The sequence below is a fragment of the Hippopotamus amphibius genome, chromosome 6 (assembly GCF_030028045.1).
Source record: "Hippopotamus amphibius kiboko isolate mHipAmp2 chromosome 6, mHipAmp2.hap2, whole genome shotgun sequence".
Classification (NCBI taxonomy): domain Eukaryota; kingdom Metazoa; phylum Chordata; class Mammalia; order Artiodactyla; family Hippopotamidae; genus Hippopotamus; species Hippopotamus amphibius.
Genome location: NC_080191.1, coordinates 85,476,535 through 85,499,486, shown reverse-complemented (window position 1 = coordinate 85,499,486; position 22,952 = coordinate 85,476,535). Strand labels below are relative to the sequence as shown.

General features: G+C 37.1%; 1 protein-coding gene across 1 annotated transcript in view; it reads left to right on the top strand.

Moving 5' to 3' along the window:
* The window catches only part of ADGRB3 (adhesion G protein-coupled receptor B3), a 751,391-nt gene that overhangs the window by 427,620 nt on the left and 300,819 nt on the right, over positions 1–22,952 (top strand). The window contains exon 15 of the mRNA XM_057740064.1: positions 13,556–13,599. Within this exon, the coding sequence (XP_057596047.1) occupies positions 13,556–13,599 (44 nt within the window). The remainder of the gene's footprint in view (positions 1–13,555; positions 13,600–22,952) is intronic.

The following is a 22,952-nucleotide window of genomic DNA, read 5'->3' as shown; positions in this document are numbered from 1 at the left end:
TTGAAATGATCATATGGTTTTTATCCTTCAATTTGTTGATATGATGTATCACGTTGATTGATTTGTGTATATTGAAGAATCCCTGTATCCCAGGGATAATCCCCACTTGATCGTGGTGTATGATTTTTTTAATGTGCTGTTGGATTCTGTTAGCTAGTATTTTGTTGAGGATTTTTGCATCTATATTCATCAGTGATATTGGTCTGTAGTTTTCTTTTTTTGTGACATCTTTGCCTGGTTTTGGTATCAGGGTGATGGTGGCCTCGTAGAATGAGTTTGGGAGTGCTCCGCCTTCTGCAATATTTTGGAAGAGTTTGAGAAGGATAGGTGTTAGCTCTTCTCGAAATGTTTGATAGAATTCGCCCGTGAACCCATCTGGTCCTGGGCTTTTGTGTGTTGGGAGATTTTTAATCACTGCCTCAATTTCCGTACTTGTGATTGGTCTGTTCATGGTTTCTATTTCTTCCTGGTTCAGTCTTGGAAGATTGTATTTTTCTAAGAATGTATCCATTTCTTCCAGGTTATCCAGTTGATTGGCATATAGTTGCTTGTAGTAGTCTCTCATGATGTTTTGTATTTCTGAGGTGTCCGTTGTGACTTCTCCTTTTTCATTTCTAATTCTGTTGATTTGCATCTTCTCCCTTTTTTTCTTGATGAGTCTGGCTAATGGTTTATCAATTTTGTTAATCTTCTCAAAGAACCAGCTTTTAGTTTTATTTATTTTTCTTATGGTTTCTTTCCCTTCTTTTTCATTTATTTCTGCTCTGATCTTTATGATTTCTTTCCTTCTGCTTGCTTTGGGGTTTCTTTGTTCTTCTTTCTCTAGTTGTTTTAGGTGTAAGATTAAGTTGTTTATTCGATCATTTTCTTGTTTCTTAAGGTAGGACTGTATTGCTATAAACTTCCCTCTTAGAACTGCTTTTGCTGCATCCCATAGGTTTTGGGTTGTTGTGTTTTTGTTGTCATTTGTTTCTATATATTTTTTGATTTCCTCTTTGATTTTTTTAGTGATTCTTTGGTTGTTTAAGAGTGAGTTGTTTAGCCTCCATGTGTTTGTATTTTTTGCAGTTTTTTTCCTGTAATTGATATCTAGTCTCATGGCGTTGTGGTCTGAGAAGATGCTTGATATGATTTCAATTTTCTTGAATTTGCTGAGGTTTGATTTGTGACCCAAGATGTGATCTATCCTGGAAAATGTTCCGTGTGCACTTGAGAAGAAAGTGTAGTCTGTCGTTTTTGGATGGAATGTCCTATAAATATCAATGAAGTCGAGATGGTCTAATGTGTCATTTAAAGCTTGTGTGTCTTTATTTATTTTCTGTGTGGATGATCTGTCCATTGATGTAAGTGGGGTGTTCAAGTCTCCCACTATTATTGTGTTACTGTCAATGTCCCCTTTTATAGCTATTAGCATTTGCCTTACGTATTGAGGTGCTCCTATATTGGGGACATAGATATTTACCATTGTGATATGTTCTTCTTGAATGGATCCCTTGATCTGTATGTAGTGTCCTTCCTTGTCTCTTGTAATAGTCATTACTTTAAAGTCTAATTTGTCTGATATGAGTATTGCTACTCCAGCTTTCTTTTGACTTCCATTTGCATGGAATATCTTTTTCCATCCCTTCACTTTCAGTCTATATGTATCCTTTGGTCTGAAGTGGGTTTCTTGTAGGCAGCATATAGAAGGGTCTTGTTTTTGTATCCATTCAGCCAGTCTGTGTCTTTTGGTTGGAGCATTTAATCCATTTACATTTAAAGTGATTATTGACATGTGTGTTCCAATTACCATTTTCTTAATTGCTTGGGGTTTGTATTTGTAGGTGTTTTCCTTTTCTTGTGTTTCCTACTTAGAGGAGTTCCTTCAGCACTTGTTGTAAGGCTGGTTTAGTGGTGCTGAATTCTCTAAACTTTTGCTTGTCTGGAAAGCTTTTGATTTCTCCCTCAAATCTGAATGAGATTCTTGCTGGGTAGAGTATTCTTGGCTGTAGGTTTCTCTCTTTCAGGACTTTCAGTATATCCTGCCATTCCCTTCTGGCCTGCAGAGTTTCTGTAGAAAGGTCAGCTGTTATCCTGATGGGTTTTCCCTTATATGTTGTTTGTTGCTTTTCTCTTGCTGCTTTTAATATTTTTTCTTTGTGTTTAATTGGCATTAGTTTGATTAATATGTGTCTTGGTGTATTTCTCCTTGGGTTTATTCTGTATGGGACTCTCTGTGCTTCTTGGACTTGGTTAATTATTTCCTTTCCCAAGTTGGGGAAATTTTCCACTATAACCCCTTCAAATATTTTCTCAGACCCTTTCTTGTTTTCTTCTTCTTCTGGGATGCCTATAATTCGAATGTTGGTACATTTAAGGTTATCACTGAGGTCTCTGAGACTGTCTTCTAATCTTCTTATTCTTTTTTCTTTTTCCTGCTCTGTGACAGTTATTTCCCCCATTCCATCTTCCAACTTATTCGTTCTTCTGCCTCAGTCATTCTGCTGGTTATAGCATCTAGAGTATTTTTAATTTCAGTTATTTTGTTATCCATTGCTGTTTGTTTTTCTGAGTTCTTATGAACTGTTTCTTGTACTTTATTTTGTTATTGAGATTTTGTATCATTTTTACTATCATTACTCTAAATTCTTTTTCAGGCATTTTTCCTATTTCTTCTTCATTTATTTGGTCTTGTGGGTTTTTTTCCTGCTCCTTTGCCTGCATGGTGTTTCTTTGTTTCCTCATGGTTGTCCAAACTTTTGGGGTTGCTTGTCCTGGCGATAGAGGTGTTTATAGAAGACTGTCCAAGCCTCAGACTAATGTCCAAGTATTGGATTAAACGAATATTAAGTCTAGGAAACACATACATGTATAAGACACACAATTACTGAATCCGTTAGGACATAAGGCTCTAGAAAGACCTGACAGAACCCCAGTATGCTATCAGATATTCAAAGAGAAACCCAGCAGAAATTGACAACTGAAACAGAACAAATCAGAGACAAAAGCAAAAGCAAACAAACAACAAATAACACCCTACACATACTAACATCAATCCAGGGAGATTTTGTAAGCTAGGATCAAATATAGAAAAGAGCTGGAGTACCACCAGAGAGAATGGAGATTCTCAGAATGTAATTAGACAACTGTACTAAGAACTAAGATAAAGACAAAAGCCTAATATTAAATACCAAGGCAGTGCATCATCTGGAGAATAGAGCAAGGAGTCTGAGCAGACCGACAGTGTTGCTTATAAGTATGTTAAGATAAAATAAACTTAAAAAGGCTGGAAGAAAGGGGAACAGAAGAGTGTACTGTGGTTGGAAATATGCAAATAAAATGAAAGGAATAGAAATGTATAAAAGATATGGGTGAAAGGAAAGTATGAGAGATATTTTGCCCATACTACCAAAAACTTAGCTAGATATAGAAGTATATAAAAAGGCAAAAAAAAAAAAAAAGAATAAAAAAATCATTAAAAATTTTGTTATAAAACTTGTAGATCCCTTAGGGCTAAGATCATATTTAATAAATCAAAAAAAAAAAAAAAAAAAAAAAAAAGAGAGAGAAAGAAAAAAAAAAAAAAATCCAGAACTGATCCCAGAATGGACCAGTTCAATAGGTACTGATACTACTATTTCTGTTTCCTTAGCGTCTCAGCTGTAAGTGTCCTTCTCCTTGCCTTGGGTTTTTTTTGTGTTATTCTGTGACCAGCAGAGGTTCCTTTATTGTTTGTCTGTAAGCGTCGGTGTGTGGAGAGGGAGAGGGTACAATAGTGGCTCCTTCTCCTGGGAGTGAGTGAGCAGTGGCACCCTGTTGTTTCAGGCAGGCTTGGAGGTGCCGGTTGCAGAGGGCGCTGGTGGCTCAGGCGTAAACAGAAAGTCTTAGAGTTGGGCCTCTCTCCTCGGGGTTTTTTTCTTTTTGATGCTGTTTTTTTTTTTTTTTTTTTTTTCTCTCGGCAGCCTCCCTGCTGCAGGCGTTCCAAGGGGTTTTAATCTAGCCCCACCCGAGTGCCTGAGGGTGCTTGTTATCCCTGAGTGCCTTAGGTGGCCCGCAGGGCGTTTCTCCACTGCCTGTTGCAGAGGCGCCTAAAGAGAGAGAGAGGCTATGCGTGGCTCCTCCCCCCCACCCGTGAGCCTGCAGCCTCCAGCCGCCATCATGGCCGGGCAGCTCTCAGGGATGGGCACTCCTCTCCGCGGACCTCCTCCCTCCTGTCCTCTCGGTCCATCACCCTACCGGCAACAATGTTTCTCACCCTGAACCAGCTCTCCGGTTCCCACACTCCCGCTCCTGGACCCTCCGTTCAGCCACAGATCGATGTCTCGGTCCGGGAACGCTGAGCTGCGCTGCGGACCCTCCGTATGTTTCTCACTCCCTCCCGTCTGCCACAGCTCCACCGCTTCACCCTCTTTGAGCCCTCGTAGATGCCTCCCTACTGGCTATGTCGGGCTCCCCGCAGCCCTTTCTGGTGTCCGAGGCCGTCTGCTGGTGTTCAGCTGGTTCTCTGTGGGAATGACTGCGTCCTTCCGTGCATTCCCAATGCATCTGTGGAGAGGGATGCACTCCACGTCTCTCTACTTCGCCGCCATCTTTTCTCTCCCCCCCTTTACTTTTTAAATTACTTTTTTTCCCTAGCTTACGGCCACTTAGAAAAGATTTCTGATGTTTTGCCTGCTTAAAGATCTTGGTAGTTTTTATGGGAGAGTCTTGAAATGCTAACTAGACAAGTAGATTGATGGTTCTGCCAGTGGCTGAAATTGAGGTAGAAATTATTCTCTAGCTACAGTTCTTTGGGTGTTTTTTTTTTTTTTTTTTGGTTTATCCTAAATTCCTAAATTTGAGTAAGCATTCGTCCCACTTACATTTCACATTCAGTTTATTCTTATTCATAATACAACATTGATATTCTTCAAAAAGATTTTAGACTAATTATGCTATTGTTGGAGCAGGGGTCAGCAAACATTTTCAGTTGAGTCAGGTATGTATTTTAGACATATGATCTATAACAGTCTCTGCCACATCTACTCAGCTATGCTATTTGTAGTGTGATAGCAACCACAGGCAATATATAAAAACAGGTGTGGCTCTATTACAACAAAATATGATTTACAAAGTAGGTAGCAACCCAGATTTGGTCCCTGGAATGCATAAGTTGTCACCCCCGTATGGTAAGGAGAATGTGGCCCCTCAAAGATGCCCACACCCTAGCCCCCATACCTATGAATATGTTATTTTTACCTGTCAGAAGGGACTTTGCAAATGTGATTAAGGGTAAGAACCTTGAGATGGGGCAATTGTCCTAGATTATGTGAGTAGGTCCAGTTTAATCACATGAGCCTTTAAAATTGGAAAGCTTTTCCTGGCTATGGTCTGAGAGATGCAAGGTAAGAAGGACTCAGCCTGCCATTGCTGACTTTGAAGATGAAGGAAGAGAGCCACAAGCCAAGGTATATGAGCAGCCTCTAAAAGCTGAAAACAGCACCTGGTCATCAACCAGGAAGGAAATGTGGACCTCAGTCCTACAACTACAAGGAATGGATCTCTGCTGAGACCCGAACCAGCCTGGATGCGGATTCATCCCCACATCCAGAAAGGACTGCAACATTCTGATACCAGCCTTGTGAATCTCTTGAGCAGAAACCCAGCTAAGTTTACCAGACTCCTGACACACAGAAACTGTGAGATAATAAATCTGTGTTGTTCTATGCTGCTAAGTGTGTGGTAATTTGTTACAGCAGCAATAGAAAACTAATAACCCCGCATCGGAGCATTGCAAAATTATTATTTTTTTGATTATGAAAGTAATATATTTGCATACAGTAACAGTGCCATTTTGAATCAGATAAACTACAATAATGATAATATATTACTCAATGAAAGTCAGTTAGCAACTAGAGATTACATTTTGCCCTACTGATTATCATGCCAGATTTTAAGAATCTGATTAAAGGAATCACCAGACAATAAGAATTGACATTGTAAAGTGGTAGAGGGATATTAGGAAAAATTGGAGGATGCCAGGGGCAACTCTGATGTTTGTAGACGTGTTGTGCTCTTGAAGCAGTTTAGCAAAACTTCTCTGCTGGCAGCGGATAGATTGGAACTGTGCAAAACAGCCTGGCCAGACCTTGTCTCTGCTACAACCCCGTGAAAGTGCTACTACATTGTTACATCCTCTTGGATATAAAAGGAAAAGACAAGCTGTAGGCTCTATCTATATGGAATCTAGTTATTTGAGTGTTTGTTTATTAAAGTTATTTGCCAATTAAACTCACAGGAAATGCTTAAAGAGTTTTTATCTGTCAATAGCCTATTTTTTGTTGCGAGGTACGCCAGGCTTGTACACTGTTGTTGGAAATGATGCAGTCACATACGGGGAGGAAGCTCTAAGAGATACATGTGGAGGCAATGATTTTCTTTGAAGGATATGCATATAAAGTATTTCTGATAGTGGTTCTACTTTTACTACTTCCCATGTGTCAAATAGAAAGTATTCGTCGAGAAATAATGTACATTCGGTGATGAGTGATATATCTAAGAAATTAGAGAAGCAAGCTGTTATCACATCCACAAAAATAATGTCATCCGGTTAATGTGGGCTACTGAGTAACCAGACAGAAGAAGCTGAATTACACATATGCCCTCCCTCTGTGTGGTAACTGAATAGCTGCTAGCTCCTGGAGGACGTGACTTATCCTGATAGAACCATAGTCTGCGTTTCTCTCTTCAGTGGCCTCTATGCTCTCCTGCTTTAGCTAAAGACAACTCTTCCTTTTCCATCTTCTTAATGTTCTCAATGTGATGCTTTCTGTAGAACTCATGGAAATAAGTTGAAGAATTCCATATCTCCATCTCCTTTTAAGTAAGAATACAGTATTGTATTCTCAGTGAGGCTCTTTGGACTTCAGGTATATGTCAGCTACCCTGTCAAAAAATGTGAGATAGACCCAGATTTAGCTCTTTTGAAGTATCATTTATAAATACTAAAATACTCTCAAAACCTTGAGAAGAGGTAAGCAGAACATTCAAGGGACTGTTACCAGTTGTTGAGTTGTGTGTGATGTGATACCTTTTCAATGGCATCATCCCCTTGGGTGTTGTGTCACACTTTCAGGGACTGTGAAGACGTTTATATGTTACAAGACATAATCCAGAAAGGGCTCTCTCTCCCCGATCAGCTTTAGTGACCTGTCAGAGATTTGACTGTGGAAAGATATACATCTACTAGAATCTTCCTTCCCTTAGAATGCATTCCTGAGCTTTTTAAAATGTGGCTTTTTCTCAAGTAGTATTAGAATTTAGGCAGGATATAAATTAGTCTTTTGTGTGTCAAGTTGGGTATTTTGGAAATGTTCTTAGGAATTCCCAAAATCTGTTTGTGCAGTTAGATAATAAATATAATTAAAAGTGGGGATAGAAAAGAAGGATAAGCTTAGCAAAATCCAGGTCTTTTTAATGTAATGCCTTTATATCTAAAATTTTGGAAATAAAGAGAGGCTTTGTAGTCTCAACTGAACTGTCCTTCTCCCGTCCACATACAAGAACTCAATGTAGAATTCACTGGAAGATGTGACAGAAAGACTTGCCCTGGAACATCTGACCCAGAGCGCTGGAAATGTTGAAAGAGTGATAAGGAGGTCACTGGCCTTCTCCATGTACATAGATGCTTTACCTACGAGCTTACTTTGCCTCTACAGACAAGAGAATATTTTTGTTTCAAGAGGACTGTGAAAGGTACAAGAAAGTGAAGAGCTTTCCAGATTAGGAATTTGCTATGGCGTATGAGGACTAAGCATTCGAGAATTTAAAGAAAAGCAGAGTGAAGTAGCCATGTTATTTCTGTTGTGTGCCCATGCTTCTACAAATGTAATGAAGATTAAAATTATAAGGAGTGGAGGGAGTAGTTGTTAGAATGTATGTTCTTAGGTTAAGCCCCAATCTCAAAATTCCTGGAGCCAATATCCCAGTTGATTCTAAAGTAGGTCCAGAGAAAACACCTTGAAAACATTAAGATAGCAAGAGTGTAATTAAGATAGCATGTGAATTGAATTTATTCAGAACTTAAAAACAGCAAGGAAAAATTAAAGTAACTTGGTCAGCATTCACGTTTATTATGACTTTTATTTTTTCTGTAAACATCTTCCTTCACCAGTCGTTTTCTGTAAGTGACTTCCTTGTTCAAATATCATCTTATTGCTGAAGGCTTCTCAGTATATAAGATTGCAATCCATTCACTTCCCAGTCTTTCCTACTCAGTGTGATTTACTTTTCATCATAGCACATATTACCACCTAGCATACTATATATTTATTTGTTTGGATTTTTTTTTTTTTTTTTGGTCTCTCTCCCTGCCCCCTTCACTGTAGCTAAGTGTATGAGGCAAGGATTTTGTTTTGTTCAATGTTGTGTCCCCGGTGTCTCCAAGGTACCTGGAGTGTCATAGGTGTTTTTACTAAGTGATTTGTGCATGAATGGATGAACTTGTTTTGATCATCTTCTCTCACTCTTCTGACTTCTCTTTGTGAGAGTGATTTACCATAGTGAGATATATTGAAAATATCCCATAGGGGAAAAAAAAGACTTGGAAGAGAGTTTTGTAAAAGAAAAATAATTCATTTATAAATGTCATTCTAGAATCATTAAGGGCTAAGGCTAGGAAAGATGTCTAAATTCCCTGTTTTACAAATAAGAAAATAGAAAAGTTATACAGACCAAAGGAAAAGAGAGAACCACCTATATAAACACATGGACAAAGCTACTGATGTGTTGCACTGTTAAATAGGTATACAGATAGTCCCTGATTGATGATTTTTCGACTTTATGATGGTGGGACAGTGATACGCATTCAGTAGAAACGGTACTTAGAACTCTGAATTTTAATCTTTTCCTGGGCTAGAGATATGTAGTAGGGTACTCTCTTGTGATGCTGGGCAGTGATCCACAGCTCCCAATCTGCCACACAGTCGTGATATACATATAACCATTCTGCACCAACAGCCATTCTGTTTTTTACTTCCAGTGCAGTATTCAATAAATCACATGAGATATGCAATACTTTATTATAAAAACAGGCTTTGTGTTAGATAATTTTGCCCAAATGTCGGCTAAAGTAAGTGTTCTGAGCACATTTAAGGTAGTCTGGGCTAAGCTATTAGGTTCTGTAGGTTATGTGTATTAAGTGCATTTTCAGCTTACAGTAGTTTCAGCTTTCAGTGGGTTTATCAGAATGTAACTCCATCATCAGTCAAGGAGGATCTGTATTGGTTTGTTTGATGTTGAGACAGGAGAGAAGTAAAAGAAAATATCTAAGGCTATTAAAGACACTAAAAGTGATGTATAGAACATCTATGGTAACAAGTAAACTTGGGTCATGGTACATATTGTATTTTTTTCTTTTTTAATTTATTGTTTATTTACTTATTTACTTATTTTTGGTTGTGTTGGGTCCTTGTTGTTGTGCACAGGCTTCCTCTAGTTGCTGCTAGTAGGGGCTACTCTTCATTGTGGTGCTTGGGACTCTCGTTGCAGTGGCTTCTCTTATTGTGGAGCATGGACTCTAGGGGCACGGGCTTCGGTAGTTGTGGCTCGCAGACTCTAGAGTGCAGGCTCAGTAGTTATGGAGCACAGGCTTAGTTGCTCTGTGGCACGTGGGATCTTCCCAGACCAGGGATGGGACCCATGTCCCGTGCATTGGCAGGCGGTTTCTTAACCACTGCGCCACTGGGGACGTTCCATGGTACGTGTTTTAAGTGCTTAAAAGTGGGTGAGTAGAAATGTTTAATTCAAATTCAGCAATACTGTTTTAAATGAAGTCAAGAGACGTTTTTTGGCCAAAAATGTGCTTTTTCAAGAACAGCATATTTTTTCCAAAAGTTTTCAAATACATTCAGTTTTTTTTTTTTGAGTATACTATTTTATTAACATTTAAATTTCACCAAGAGTTCAAGTATATGCTAGCCATATGTTCCGATTTTTGAAATAGGCAAACAACTTGAAGGGTGCTAGACTGCAGTGTATCCCACAATTAGACAATCTAGTGTATAATTACACTTAGGAAGTATAGGGGAAAGCCCTGGAACTGAAGGAAAAACCCACCATTCAGGACTGAACAGAGGTCCTTGTACATTCAGTTTTAATATTTAAATGTCAATTATATTGACAGCTCTATAAATTAATCTTCTCTAGCTGGTTTGGCTCCTTTATCTGACAGCATTTGGTTTCTTAGTTTCATGAATTTCTTAAATCCATTTCTGTGAGTTAGTTCTCAGCTGCCTGTTTTCCTCTTGCTTCTGCCGTTACACTTTATTCCTGCTTTCTTTTGGGCTCACCCTTTCCTCTTATTGATTTTCTGTAAATTCCTCATAACAAATCTTGCAGCAGACTGCCTTTGAGAAAAGTACCTGAAAATTACAACAAATATTTTACAAGTGGTTTCTTTTGGCCAGAACCTTTTAGCCAGATTTTTTTTTCCTATTTAGAATTCATTCATCATTGGTTTTTGCTTTGTTTACCATCTCACATTCTTATTCCCTAAGTGCCTGGTCTATCCAGGTACTAAGATTCCTCTAGTTTGTTTGTTCTGTTTATTTTTATAAACTTCAGATGTTTATGTAACTGACCTCAGCTCACAGGCCCACATATGAGTGACAGTTCTGGAATGAATGTTCACAAAGGGGTGTCTGTTTTTTGTGTAGGTCCTGGAAGGTACAGTGAAACGCAAGATTGAGTGGTGCATTTCAGAACCTATAATTCTCAAGTGAATTGTTCCTAAATTTTCACAAAGTTGAAAGAGATAGAAGCATAAGATCTAAGATATGAGGGGTGAGGTAGGTAGTGGGTAAAACTTAGGGTTGACAGAGGCATGGAGAAGAGTAGAAGAAGAATTTCTCACCTTTATACTTTCATCCCAAATGGAAATTAGTTTCTCTAGAGGGATAAAATGGAAGGGGATATGTGAACAATTAAGTGCATATTCTATTTCTTTTCTAATATCATTTTCTTTTGTTGTAACCTGTTACGAGCTCTAATTATGAAATATTAATGCTATCAGAAGTATCCTGTGTTGGTTTATGCAGAGATTTATGCAGAACTTAATCTCACTCGTACGTTACTGAAGAAGTGAACTCAGTGTAGAGGACTTGTCATCTCAAGGTCCTCACCTACACTTACATCCATATCCATGGCATGTATACTCCCATGCCCTTCATTGTCATTTCCAGGGATAAGTTACTTTCTATAAAGTGCTCTGAGCTCTTTTGAACAGAACCCTAGATAAATGTAGCATAACTTTATGATACAACATTGTAGCTCAGCTGAGGATTTCTTAGGAAGTCACAGGCTGTATGAGAATTTCAGGTAAAACCAGACAGGGTCTCATAGGACAGAGAAAGAAGGCAATTTGAAGCACCATCCCCCTCCACATCTCTTGAACATCCATACCTACGCCTCCTTTTAAAAGGAGATAAGGACCCACTTCTTCCATGAAACTCGCTCTAACAAAGACCGTGATGCTCTGTCCATCATTTGTCCCTTAAAAAGTAAATTATCACTGGTGACACTTGTATAAGCATGTCTCTTTATTGTTGTATGAACATTCCACATGTGTTCCTCATCAATCTCTGTAAGAATATAACCCATTTCAGGGAAGGGAATATTTTATGTTCTAAAAATCATAGTTTATAGGTGTGAGCATCTGATAAGTAGGATACCATACAGATGTGGTCTTTGAAGAATTTTCTAGAATGGTAACGGTGGTAAAACATGGGAATTAGTCAAATGACCCAATTAAAATGAATAGTGAAATTGGGGTAGATTTCACCACTTTTAGAATAATGACCCTAAGTTTCTTTTTTCTGGTGGAACTCTAGAATGGACTCAGTGAACAGCACTTAGAAAGGCAGTGTTTCACAAAGAACTTGCCGAGACTTTTAAAAATATTGCTTTGCCAGATACATCCCAGTGATTATCTACTTGGAAACAAGACTGAGGGCAGGCTCGTAGGTGTGGGGGCATGTCCACTTGTGAGATGGAGCCAGTAGCCTGTTTCAGGACTATAGCTTTCACTGCCTTGGCCTGTTCATCATTTTTATCAATGACTTGTTGGATGAGCCCACAGATATCATGTTTGTTTCTTAATCCTGCAGTAACACAAAGTTTAGAAGTAAGAGTGAATGTGTGGGATGTCAAAATCAGGATTCAAAAGGCTCCTGAGAGACTTCAAGGTGTAATAATATCTGTCAACAGCCTCTCCAGCATTTATTTTTCCTAGACATTTTTGATGATGACCATTCTGACTGGTGTGAGGTGATTCTTCATTGTAGTTTTGATTTGATCAACTTGATGCTTGGTGATGACCTAGAGGGGTGGGATGGGGAAGGTGGGAGGGAGGCTTAAGAGGGAGGGGATATGGGGGATATATGTATAAAAACAGCTGACTCACTTTGTTGTGCAATGGAAACTAGCACAACAGTGTAAAGCAATTGTACTCCAATAAAAAATAATAATAATACCTGTCAAGCTCTGGGGAAGACTACGAAAATATCCCTGTTGGCGTGCACTGTTGGGAATATGGTGCCTACTTGGAGAGGGAATAGTATCGCTTTGTCCTGTGCAGGCAAGACACAGGTGGATGGTTTCCCTAAGCACACTTTAAAGTTTGTGCTCTGGGAGATGAATGTCGTGGAGGATGAGAGGACTTGAAAGCTACCAAGTGTGTTTAATAGAAAGGAGGAGAGGATCTGTGGATACCTAATGATATCACAGAGAAGAAGAATGACTAGGTTAGTTTCAAAGGGAAATATAAGACCCAATGAATGTGACAGAAAGACAGAACAAAAAACATTCCAACAATTAGTACTCTTCAAAACAGTAAGTACTTGGTGGGTAATCCAATGTGGAAAACTCATTGTGTCATCCTGAAGGTCATTGTGGCTACTCAATACGTAATCATTAAACTCAATAAAAGTCTAGCCTGTTTTTCCTAGTTTTATTAGATGTGATTCTGTAGGACTATGATCTGTTGATTAAGTAAATATTGCAAGTCCACAAGCGCTCTGGAAATGGACAATTAATGTAGCCATGTCTTGCCTCTTGGAAGCTGCACCCCTGGAGGCTGAAGAAGTGGTAGGGGTGGTGGTTTGTACGTGTACCTGTTACAGGACGTTTCACTGTGATTTAAATATTGTAAATATTAAATAAGATTATAAATACACTGGCCACCTTAAAGGGAATAATCCAGCAATTAATATTTTACAGAAAAAAATGAAATAGAAATCATCAAAATATGGACCTTGTTGTATCTGAGACCTTCATTTATAATTTTTTTAAAAAACTAAATATTATGGGTTATGATGTTTGGAATAAATGTAAAATTTTAATGAATAGAATTTCATAAAATGGGCCATTAAACCTATGAGAAAGGACATGTAATTTTTTTATGCAAAAAAATAGAGGAGGAATCTTTAAAGTATCTTAGTGCAAGATAAGAAATGTGTCATTCTGTTTGCATTTCACATAATCCTTCAGTTTTTTATGTATGTACTCAAGATACATTTATTCTTTCTCTGCTTATTTTTAGGGTACTTTGAATCCCTATTGTGTGTTATGGGATGACTCAAAAACGTAAGTGCAGATGTTTTCTTACATTACTTTGGACTAGATATTCAAAGCGCATTAAGTTATTTTAACTGCCTTCTAGTCAACAGGAATATGATAAGTTAGTGGGATGTGAGAGAAAACAGTCTCCTTTTTGAGTCTGCAGGTCAGCGTGATGAATGTGTTTGTGTGTGATGATGCCATCAGGTTACACCCCAAGATAGGATTGCATTACCTAATGTGTAAAGCACATTGCGATGTGAATTCCATGAGGATTTTTTTAAAGCTCTACTGTTTTAAAATTATAGAACCTCAAATGCTATTTCAACATTTTGCCCTAGTAATTCAGCTTAGAATTGCAGAATAAAATAGCAATCTCTATGGTCATTTAGCCAATACATTACTTGCATGACCTTGAATCTATTATCAGAGTAATGCAATATTTATAGGGCCCTTCCAAATTGTTTTGTTATAAAATCATTGAGTGACATTTAATTTTCTTATTCATATATTTTATGAATTCATGAAGACAAAAGAAAATAATTGCAATAAATAAGGATGAATCATTCTTCCATGTATTGCTTTGTTTGTGCAAGTAATTGCAATATATCTGGTCAAAATCATCTTACTCTCATTGCTAATGCTATGAGATATTAAAGTCTCAAAGAGCAGAAAAATCCATGATTAAGGCTTAATTAGACTTCCCCATTTTAAGTACTTATGTGGGTTTATTTCAGTGTAGTAGCCAAGTTATACAATCTTGTTTTGTTTTGTTTTCTTTTGCATGGAGGGGAGATAAACGTCCATCTCAAAAGCTAATACCACCATGTGTCAGTTAACACACCACATTGTTGGGTTCTGTGTATTCTGAGGTTTTTCCCCACGTTCTTTGCCCTAAATCGGATCTACATCTAAGGTTTTATGATGTTACTTGTCTCCCATCAGTAGTTTCTGGAGAGTCTAGAAGGGGGACATTCTTAGACTTTCTAGGTAAAGAGCAAACCTACTAGAAATGTGCTAACTCTTAGGATACTGATGTAATTTAAACTCGTATTTATGTGGGTGAAAAATCAATGATATTAAGCATGTTTTTTTGCTATAGATTCTGATATTCTAGGATCCTCTTCTCTGAGGAACCTTAGTGAGTAAGGAGAGTTCCAGCTTGCCCTGGTGATAACATCAGCTAGATGTTCTCACTGATGTCGTTTTTTTTTTTTTCCTTTTAAAACCACATAGAGAAATTCATGGTTACAGAATTTTTGCAAGATTTCCTCTTTACCAATAGCCAGTGAAGACACCGTTAGTATATTCTATGTCACCATTTAGTACGTCGTACAGCCAAGGGAAAAATAAAAGGCTACAAAAATTTAATTGAATGTCTTCTACTCAAGAAAAACATGCCATCTTAAATATCTGATTAGAGATACTTGCGTATCTCTATGAATAATAACCAACTTTTATTTACTTTTATTATCTTTTTAGTGGGTAGAATGTGCTTATGTATTGATCCAAATAGGAGAACACGTAGGTTGTTCCAAAAGACTTTTGGGACTTAAACAGGGATATTACAGAAGAAACAGAATTTCTTTATTTTGTGCCTCTCTGGGTTTGCTTTCACAGTTTTTCTAAGGTGTTAAGATTAATTTATAAAACTATTGGTGCTTGAGGTCAGTGGTAAGTTTAGGAATCTATCACACTCTGCTTTCCCTAACATCTGCTGACTCCCATCCATCACAAAGAACATGTCTTAGCTTTACAAATTTCAACGGCGTAGTTGTCCTTGAGGAAAACTATTCAGTGAGAGGAGGTGTGTGTAGCTGCCTTTCAAATCAGATTATTTCCAAAGATCAGTGCAGTAAACGTTTACTGAAAAGCGATAAAAAAGCTTTCCTCTGTGACAGAACTTCTGCCCCATCACATGTTTTACCAGACTGTTTCATCATTACATTGTTTTCTGTGTGAGTTTGAAACAATGAAGTTTAAGACAACTTAATTTCCTTTCTTCACATCTGTTCTTCTATTTTGATCATGTTCACATACAAAATGATTTTATTGATGCAATGATGTTAACTTTGAGTATAAAACCTCCAAGAATAGTTAATAATGAAGAGATATGGCTGTTCCTTTTTACACAAAAAGGGTTGATCTAAATGGTGTTTTCAAGATTGCAGTAACAAAGTTGAAATTAGAAGTTGTCTTTTAAATTTGGTTTATGTAATCAAATTGCCTTAATTTTTTATTGAGGTATATTTGACATATAATATATTATTTTCAGGTGTGAAATATAATAATTCAATATTTGTATACAGTGCTAAATAATCACCATGATAAGTTTAGTTACCATCTGTTACCATACATAGTTATGAATTATTTTTCATATGATGAGAACTTTTACGATTTACTCTCAGCAATTTTCATATATGCAATCTGACATTATTAACTATAGTCACCCCCTGTATGCTGTACATCACCAGGTTTGATTCATTTTATAGCTGGAAGGTGTGCCCCTGCCCCTTCACCCGTTTCACCCACCCTCAACTCCCCTCTCCTCTGGCAATATCCAGTTGCCTTACTTTTAAATCTTTAAAATTAAATTTTAATTACAAAAGTAATGCATGAGTATCTTTTACTTGTAAAACTATAAAACATAGCTGCTAAGGCACAAGACTTCATTAATCATTGATACCTTGGGTCTCCACATCTATCACCTCTCCAAGGTCACTCCTACTTATATTTTGTTATGTGTAATTTCAGGCATCTACTTACACACTAACTTATGTGTATAGCCATAGAAATTAACACCATTTTAACATAAATATCATCATACTGCATGTAACACAAATTTTTAATTCAATGATTATTGTGGATGTTTTAAAATTTCACTACATATATTCCATTCTTTGTATCAGCTGCCTTATATAGATATATCATAATCGATCTAGCATTCCTACTATTGATGGAATTGAGGTGGTTTTCAATTTATTTTATTCTACAAACTGTTCTTCTGTATACCTCCTTGAATATCCCTCCTTGAGGTGATTTCTGACAGTCCAGCTGTGTTACTCTGTTGTTCTCTTTATATAAGGCTATTTTATATTCTTCACAACATGCATTGCTACTTTCTTATTTATTTTTCTTACTCATTGTCTGCCTCCCCCACTAGAAAGTAAGTATCACAAGAGAAAGACTTTAACTTTCTTATTCACTAACTGCACTGTTAATGCCTGATACACCTACACATAATGTGAATTCAACAAATAAACTGAAAACAAAATACTTTGCTCACTTTAGAAAAAAGGCTTATCAATCACACAAGTGAAAAAGTGTTTCTTTTTCACTTGTGTGATTGATAATTTGCATATTCTTTGGGCTACTCCAAATTTGGATTTGGGGTATTGGATCATATGTGTGGACTACATTCCCTGGAAAACCCATAATCCTTCCTTTTATCTGAATTGGTAATGTTTCTCCATGGGTCTCACTAGCACCATCTGATGCTAACAGGTCTGTGAAATATCATGTTTGTTCTCAGAAAATTTTTCAGAGTTTCACTTTTTTTTCTTTTTTTTATTAAAGTTTATTTACAATATTATATTAGTTTCAGGAGCACATAGTGATTCAACATTTTAATAGATTGTACTCCATTGAAAGTTATTACAAAATAATGGCTATATTCCCGTGTACTTTACAATATATATTTGTTGCTTATTATTTTGTATACAATAGTTTGTATCCCTTAATCCTATACTCCAATCTTGCGGTTCCCCCATCCCTCTCCTCACTGGTAGCCACTAGTTTCTTCTCTATGTCTGTGAGTCTCTTTCTGCTTTGTTATATATATTCATCTGATTTATTTTTTTATATTCCGCATATGAATGAAAACATAGACTTCTTGTCTTTCTCTGTTTAACTAATTTCACTGAGCATAATATCTTCTAGGTCCATCCACATTGTTGCAAATGGCAGAATTTCATTCTTTTCATAGCTTCTTTATCCATTCATCTGTATATGGACACTTAGGTTGCTTCCATATCTTGGCTATTATAAATAGCGTTGCTATGAACATTGAGGTGCATGTATCTTTTCGAATTAGTGTTTTTGTTTTTTTCGGTTGTATACCCAGGAGTGGAATTGTTGAATCATATGGTAGTTCTATTTTTAGGTTTTGGAGGAACTTCCATGGTTTTCAGTGTCTTCACCAACTTATTCCAACCAACAGTGTTAGTTTCAGGATTCCATTTTCTCTACATCCTCACCAATATTTGTTATTTGTAGACTTTTTGATGACAGCCATTTTGAGAGGATATGTGGTAATATCTTGTTGTGGTTTTGATTTTCGTTTCTCTGATAATTAGCGATATTGAGCATTTTTTCATGTGATCTGTATGTCTTCTTTGGAAAAATGTCTATTCAGGTCTTCTGCCCATTTTTTAATTGGGTTGTTTGGGTTTTTAATATAGAGTTGTATGAGCTATTTATGTATTTTAGAAATTAACACCTTCATGGTCATCATTTGCAAATATTTTCTCCCATTCCATAGGTCATCTTTTTGTTTTGTCAGTTGTTTCCTTTGCTGTGCAAAAGTAAGTTTAATTAGATCACACTTGTTTATTTTTCCTTTTGTTTCTTTTGCCTTAGGAGACAGATCCAAAAAACTATTGCTACAATTTATTTCAGAGTATTATGCCTGTGTTCTTTTCTAGGAGTTTTATGGCATCAAGCCTTACATTTAGGTCTTTAACCCATTTTGAGTTTATATTTGTGCATGGTGTGATAAAGTGTTCTAGTTTCATATTTTTGCACTTAGCTGTCTGATTTTCAAAGCAGCAATTATTAAAGAGACTGTCTTTTCTTCCTTGTATATGTTTGCCTCTTTTTGTTGTGTATTAATTCACAGAAGTCCATGGGTTTATTTCTGGGCTCTTTATTCTGTTCCATTGATCTGTATGTCTGTTTTTGTGTCAATGTCATGCTATTTGAGTACTATAGCTTTGTAGTATAGTCTGAAGTCAGGGACTGTGATACCTCCAGCTTTGTTCTTTTTTCTCAGGATTGCTTTGGCAATTCAGAGTCTTTTGTGGTTCCATGTAAGTTTTAGGATTATTTGTGTGAAAAAAATGTCATTTTTATAGAGATTGCATTAAACATGTAGATTTCTTTGGTAATATGGCCATTTTAACAATATTAGTACTTCCAATCCAAGAGCATGAGGTAATTTCCATTTCTTTGTGTCACCTTCAGTTTCCTTCATGAATATATTATAGTTTTCAAAGTATAGGTGTTTCACCTCCTTGGTTAAGTTTATTTCTAAGTATTTTATTCTTTTTGATGCAGATTTAAATGGGATTGTTTTATTGCTTTCTCTTTAAAATAGTTCACTATTAGTGTATAGAAACACAACAGATTTCTGTATATTAATCTTGTATCCTGCAACTTTACTGAATTAATTTATTAGTTCTAACAGTTCTTTGGTGGAGACTTTAGGGTTTTCTATATATGTCATCATATCATCGCCAAATAGTGACAGTTTTACTTCTCTTCCAATTTAGATGCCTTTATTTCTTTTTCTTGTCTCATGCTATGATTAGGAATTCCAGTACTAAATAGAAGTGGTGAGAGTAGGTATGCTTGTCTTGTTCCTAATTTTAGGGGAAAGGCTTTCAGCTTTTCACCATTGACTATGATGTTAGCTGTGGGTTTGCCATAAACTGCCTTTATTACGTTGAGATATGTTCCCTCTATATCCCCTGTGATAACTTTTTATCATGAATGGATGTTGAATTTTGTCAAATGATTTCTCTGTGTCTATTAAGATGATCATGTGATTTTTATCCTTCCTTTTGTTTATGTGGTGAATCACATTGGTTGATTTGTGAATGTTGAACCATCCTTGTATCCCTGGAATAAATCCAACTTGATCATGGTGTATGATCCTTTTTATATATTGTTGAATTTAGTTTACTAATATTTTGTTGAGAATTTTTGCATCTATATTCATCAACTATTTCAGCCTGTAAATTTCTGTTTTTGTAGGTATCTGTCTGGTTTTGGTATCAGGGTAATGGTGGCTTCATAGAAAGCACTTGCGAGTGTTCTGTGCTTTTAATTTTTGGAATAGTTTGAAAAGGATACGTATTAGCTTTTCTTTATATGTTTAGTAGAATTCACCTATGAAGCTGTCCACTTCTGTACTTGTGTTTGCTGGAGGTTTTTAAATTGCAAATTCAGTTTCACTACTGGTAATTGATCTGTTCAAATTGTCTGTTTATTCTTGTTTCATTATTGGCAGATGTTTATCACCAGAAATTTGCCCATTTCTTCTATGTTGTCCAATTTGCTGGCCTATAACTGTTCATACTGTTCTTATGATTATTTTTAATCTCTCTGGTATTGGTTGTTATTTTTCCTCTTTCACTTCTTATTTTGTTTGAGTCCTCTCTCTTTATTTCTTGGTGAGATGGCTAAAGGTTTATCATTTTTTTTTTATCCTTTCAAAAAACTAGCTCTTGGTTTCATTGATCTTTTTTTTTTTAAATTTTTGTGGTCTCTCTCTTTTTTTACTTTTTTTTTTTAATTTCCTCTCTGGTCTTTATTATTGTCTTCCTCTGCTGACTTTCAGTTTTGTTTGTTCTTTTTCTAATTCTTTTAGATGGTAGATTATGTTTTTTATTTGAGGTTTTCTGTATCTTGAAGAAGGCTGGTATCACTATAAACTTCCCTCTTAGAACTGCTTTTGCTGCATGTCACAAGTTTTGGAAAGTTTTGTTTCCATTTTCATTTGTCTTGACATATTTTCTGATTTCCCCTTTGATTTCTTCATCAAACCATTGGTTTTTTAGTAGCATATTGTTTAGTCTCCATGTGTTTGTTTTTTTCCTATTCTTCTTTCTGTAATTGATTTCCAGTTTCATACCATTTTGTTTGGGGAAACAATGCTTAATATATTATAATTTCTATCCCCTGTTGTTAAAGTTGCTTTTACATTTTTTTCTTTTAATCTTCATGCTGGCTTGTTTAAGTGGTTGATCCTCAGCCTTTACTATAGATTTACTTTTACCAGTGGGATTTTTCCTTTCATGTAGATACTTACTTCATGGTATAACCTTTTCTTTTCCACTTCTACTAAAGAGAAGGCTTTAACATTTCTTATAGGGTATGTTTAGTGTCGATAAACTCTTTTAGTTTCTGTCTGAGAAGTTTTTTTTTTTTTTAATCAGTCCTTCAATTCTAAATAATAATCTTACTGGGTAGAGTATCCTAAGTTGCAAGTTGCATATATCATGCCACTCCCTTCTGACCTGCAGTGTTTCTGAAGAAAAATCAGCTGATAGCCTTATGGGAGTTCCCTTGTATATGACACTTTGTTTTACTCTTCCTGCCTCTAGTATTCTCTCTTTATCTTTAACTTTTGCCATTTTAATTATATGTCTTTGTATGGGTCTGTTTGGATTCATCTTTGGAACCCTCTGTGCTTCCTGTACTTGGATATCTGTTCCCTTCCCAAGCTTTGGGAAATTTTTACCAGTAATTTCATGGAATACATTTTTGACCCCTTTCTCTCTCTTCTCCTTCTGGGACCCCTGTAATGCAAACGTTGGTATGCTTAATGTTGTCTCAGAGGTCCCTTAAACTGTTCTCATTTTTAAAATTTTTTCTTTTTGCTGTTCTGATTGGGTGATTTCCATTATTCTATCTTCCAGATTGCTTAACTGTGCTTCTATATCACTTAGTCTCCTAATTCTTTCTAGTGTATTTTTCATTTTAGTTATTGTGTCCTTCAGTTCTGATTAGTTCTTTTTCATATTTTCTAGTTCCTTGGTAAAACTCTCACTGTGTTTATCTATTCTTTTCCCTAATTCAGTTAGCATTCCTGATGATTTGCACTCTTTATCTGGTAAATTTTAATTTTCTGTTTTATTATTTTTTAGGGGTTTTTCTCTTTATCTTTCAATTGAGAGTAGTTCCTTGGCCTTTTCATTTTGCTTCACTTTCTCTGTCCCTGTGAATTTAGGTGAAGGAGTTATCTAATGTGGTGGTAAATGGGTGTCCTCATGTAGGACCTTCCCTAAATAATCTTCATGTGCCCAGTGGCTTTGATGGGAGAGCTGAATTGGATGTGCACAAAAGTCACATTTTTTCTCAGGGTATGCTGGCAGCTATCACCTTGGTAGGAGATGTGACTGGAAATGGAGAGGACAGAGCGAAAGCAAGGTGTGAGGTGTGGCTTCTCTTGTGCTCAGTGGCCATCACCACCCTATCGGGGGCAGGGTTGAGTCCCAAGTTACTGGAGCAAAAGTCCTGAGGGTCAGGTTCGAGCTGGCTTTGTCCCCTCTAAGTGCATCCTCTCCCCTTTCCCAGCACCGGTACTCTCACCCCAGAGGCCAGCAGCAAGAGGGGCTGATACAGGTGCTTGGTGTGGATCCAGGCACAGGCTCTGGTGGCCCTGGCCACAGTCAGTGCTCCAGACTACTTCTGATGCACTGCCTGTCTGAGTGCCAGGAATGGCTGCCCCACCTGCTCAGATGCTTTTCAGGTCTGAGCCACCTTTATGCCTTATGCCGGATTCTCTCCTTGGCTACAGCAGTGCTCTCCCAGTGTGGAGCTGCATCAGGAAACAAGAGGGTTCAGAGTGGTCACTCAGCTCAGGCTAGGGCACATGTGAGGGAGGCCATAGGAAACCGGCCAGCAACCCATAGCATTTCAATCCATCCTCTTCCCTCTTCCACCCTTTTGCAAGTAAGCAAACATGCATGAGCAGAGGCCAGGCTTCCCTCAGCCCTCCTGTTAGGCCCACCAGCCCTCCAACCAATCTAGGAGTCTCATCTTCTTAGTGTTGGACCCCAGGGTTGCGGTGCCCAATATGTGGCTCAGATTGCTCACTTGCAAGGGAGGATCTACAGCTCTGTGTTCTCCTTTCCCTCTGAGTTCCCTCCAAGGGGCAAGGTCCCCACCTGATCTCTTCTCTTCGCATCCTACCTGTTTACATGGGGACCTTTCTTACAGCCTTGGTTGTGCAGGAGTTTTTCTGTTCATTTCAGTGAGAATTGCTCCACATGTAGATGTATTTTTGATGTGTTTGTATGGGGAGGTGAATTCCACGTTTTCTTACCTTGCCACCTTGATTTCCCTCTCCAGAGTTTTAATTGCATGAATTTTCAGTGTAACTTCTTAACTACTGATAAACAGTTTTATCAATCCATATATAACTGATTTGCCTGCCTTATAGTTGAAAACAAAAACTTTTACAGACTAGACTATCCATTTCTCTACATTTCAAATTGATTTCTTAGAGTTGGTAGTAGCAATAGTTACATCTTGACCGAGACTGACACTGGCTTGTTTATCTCAAAGTTATGTAGTTGAATTTAAGTGATTCCTCT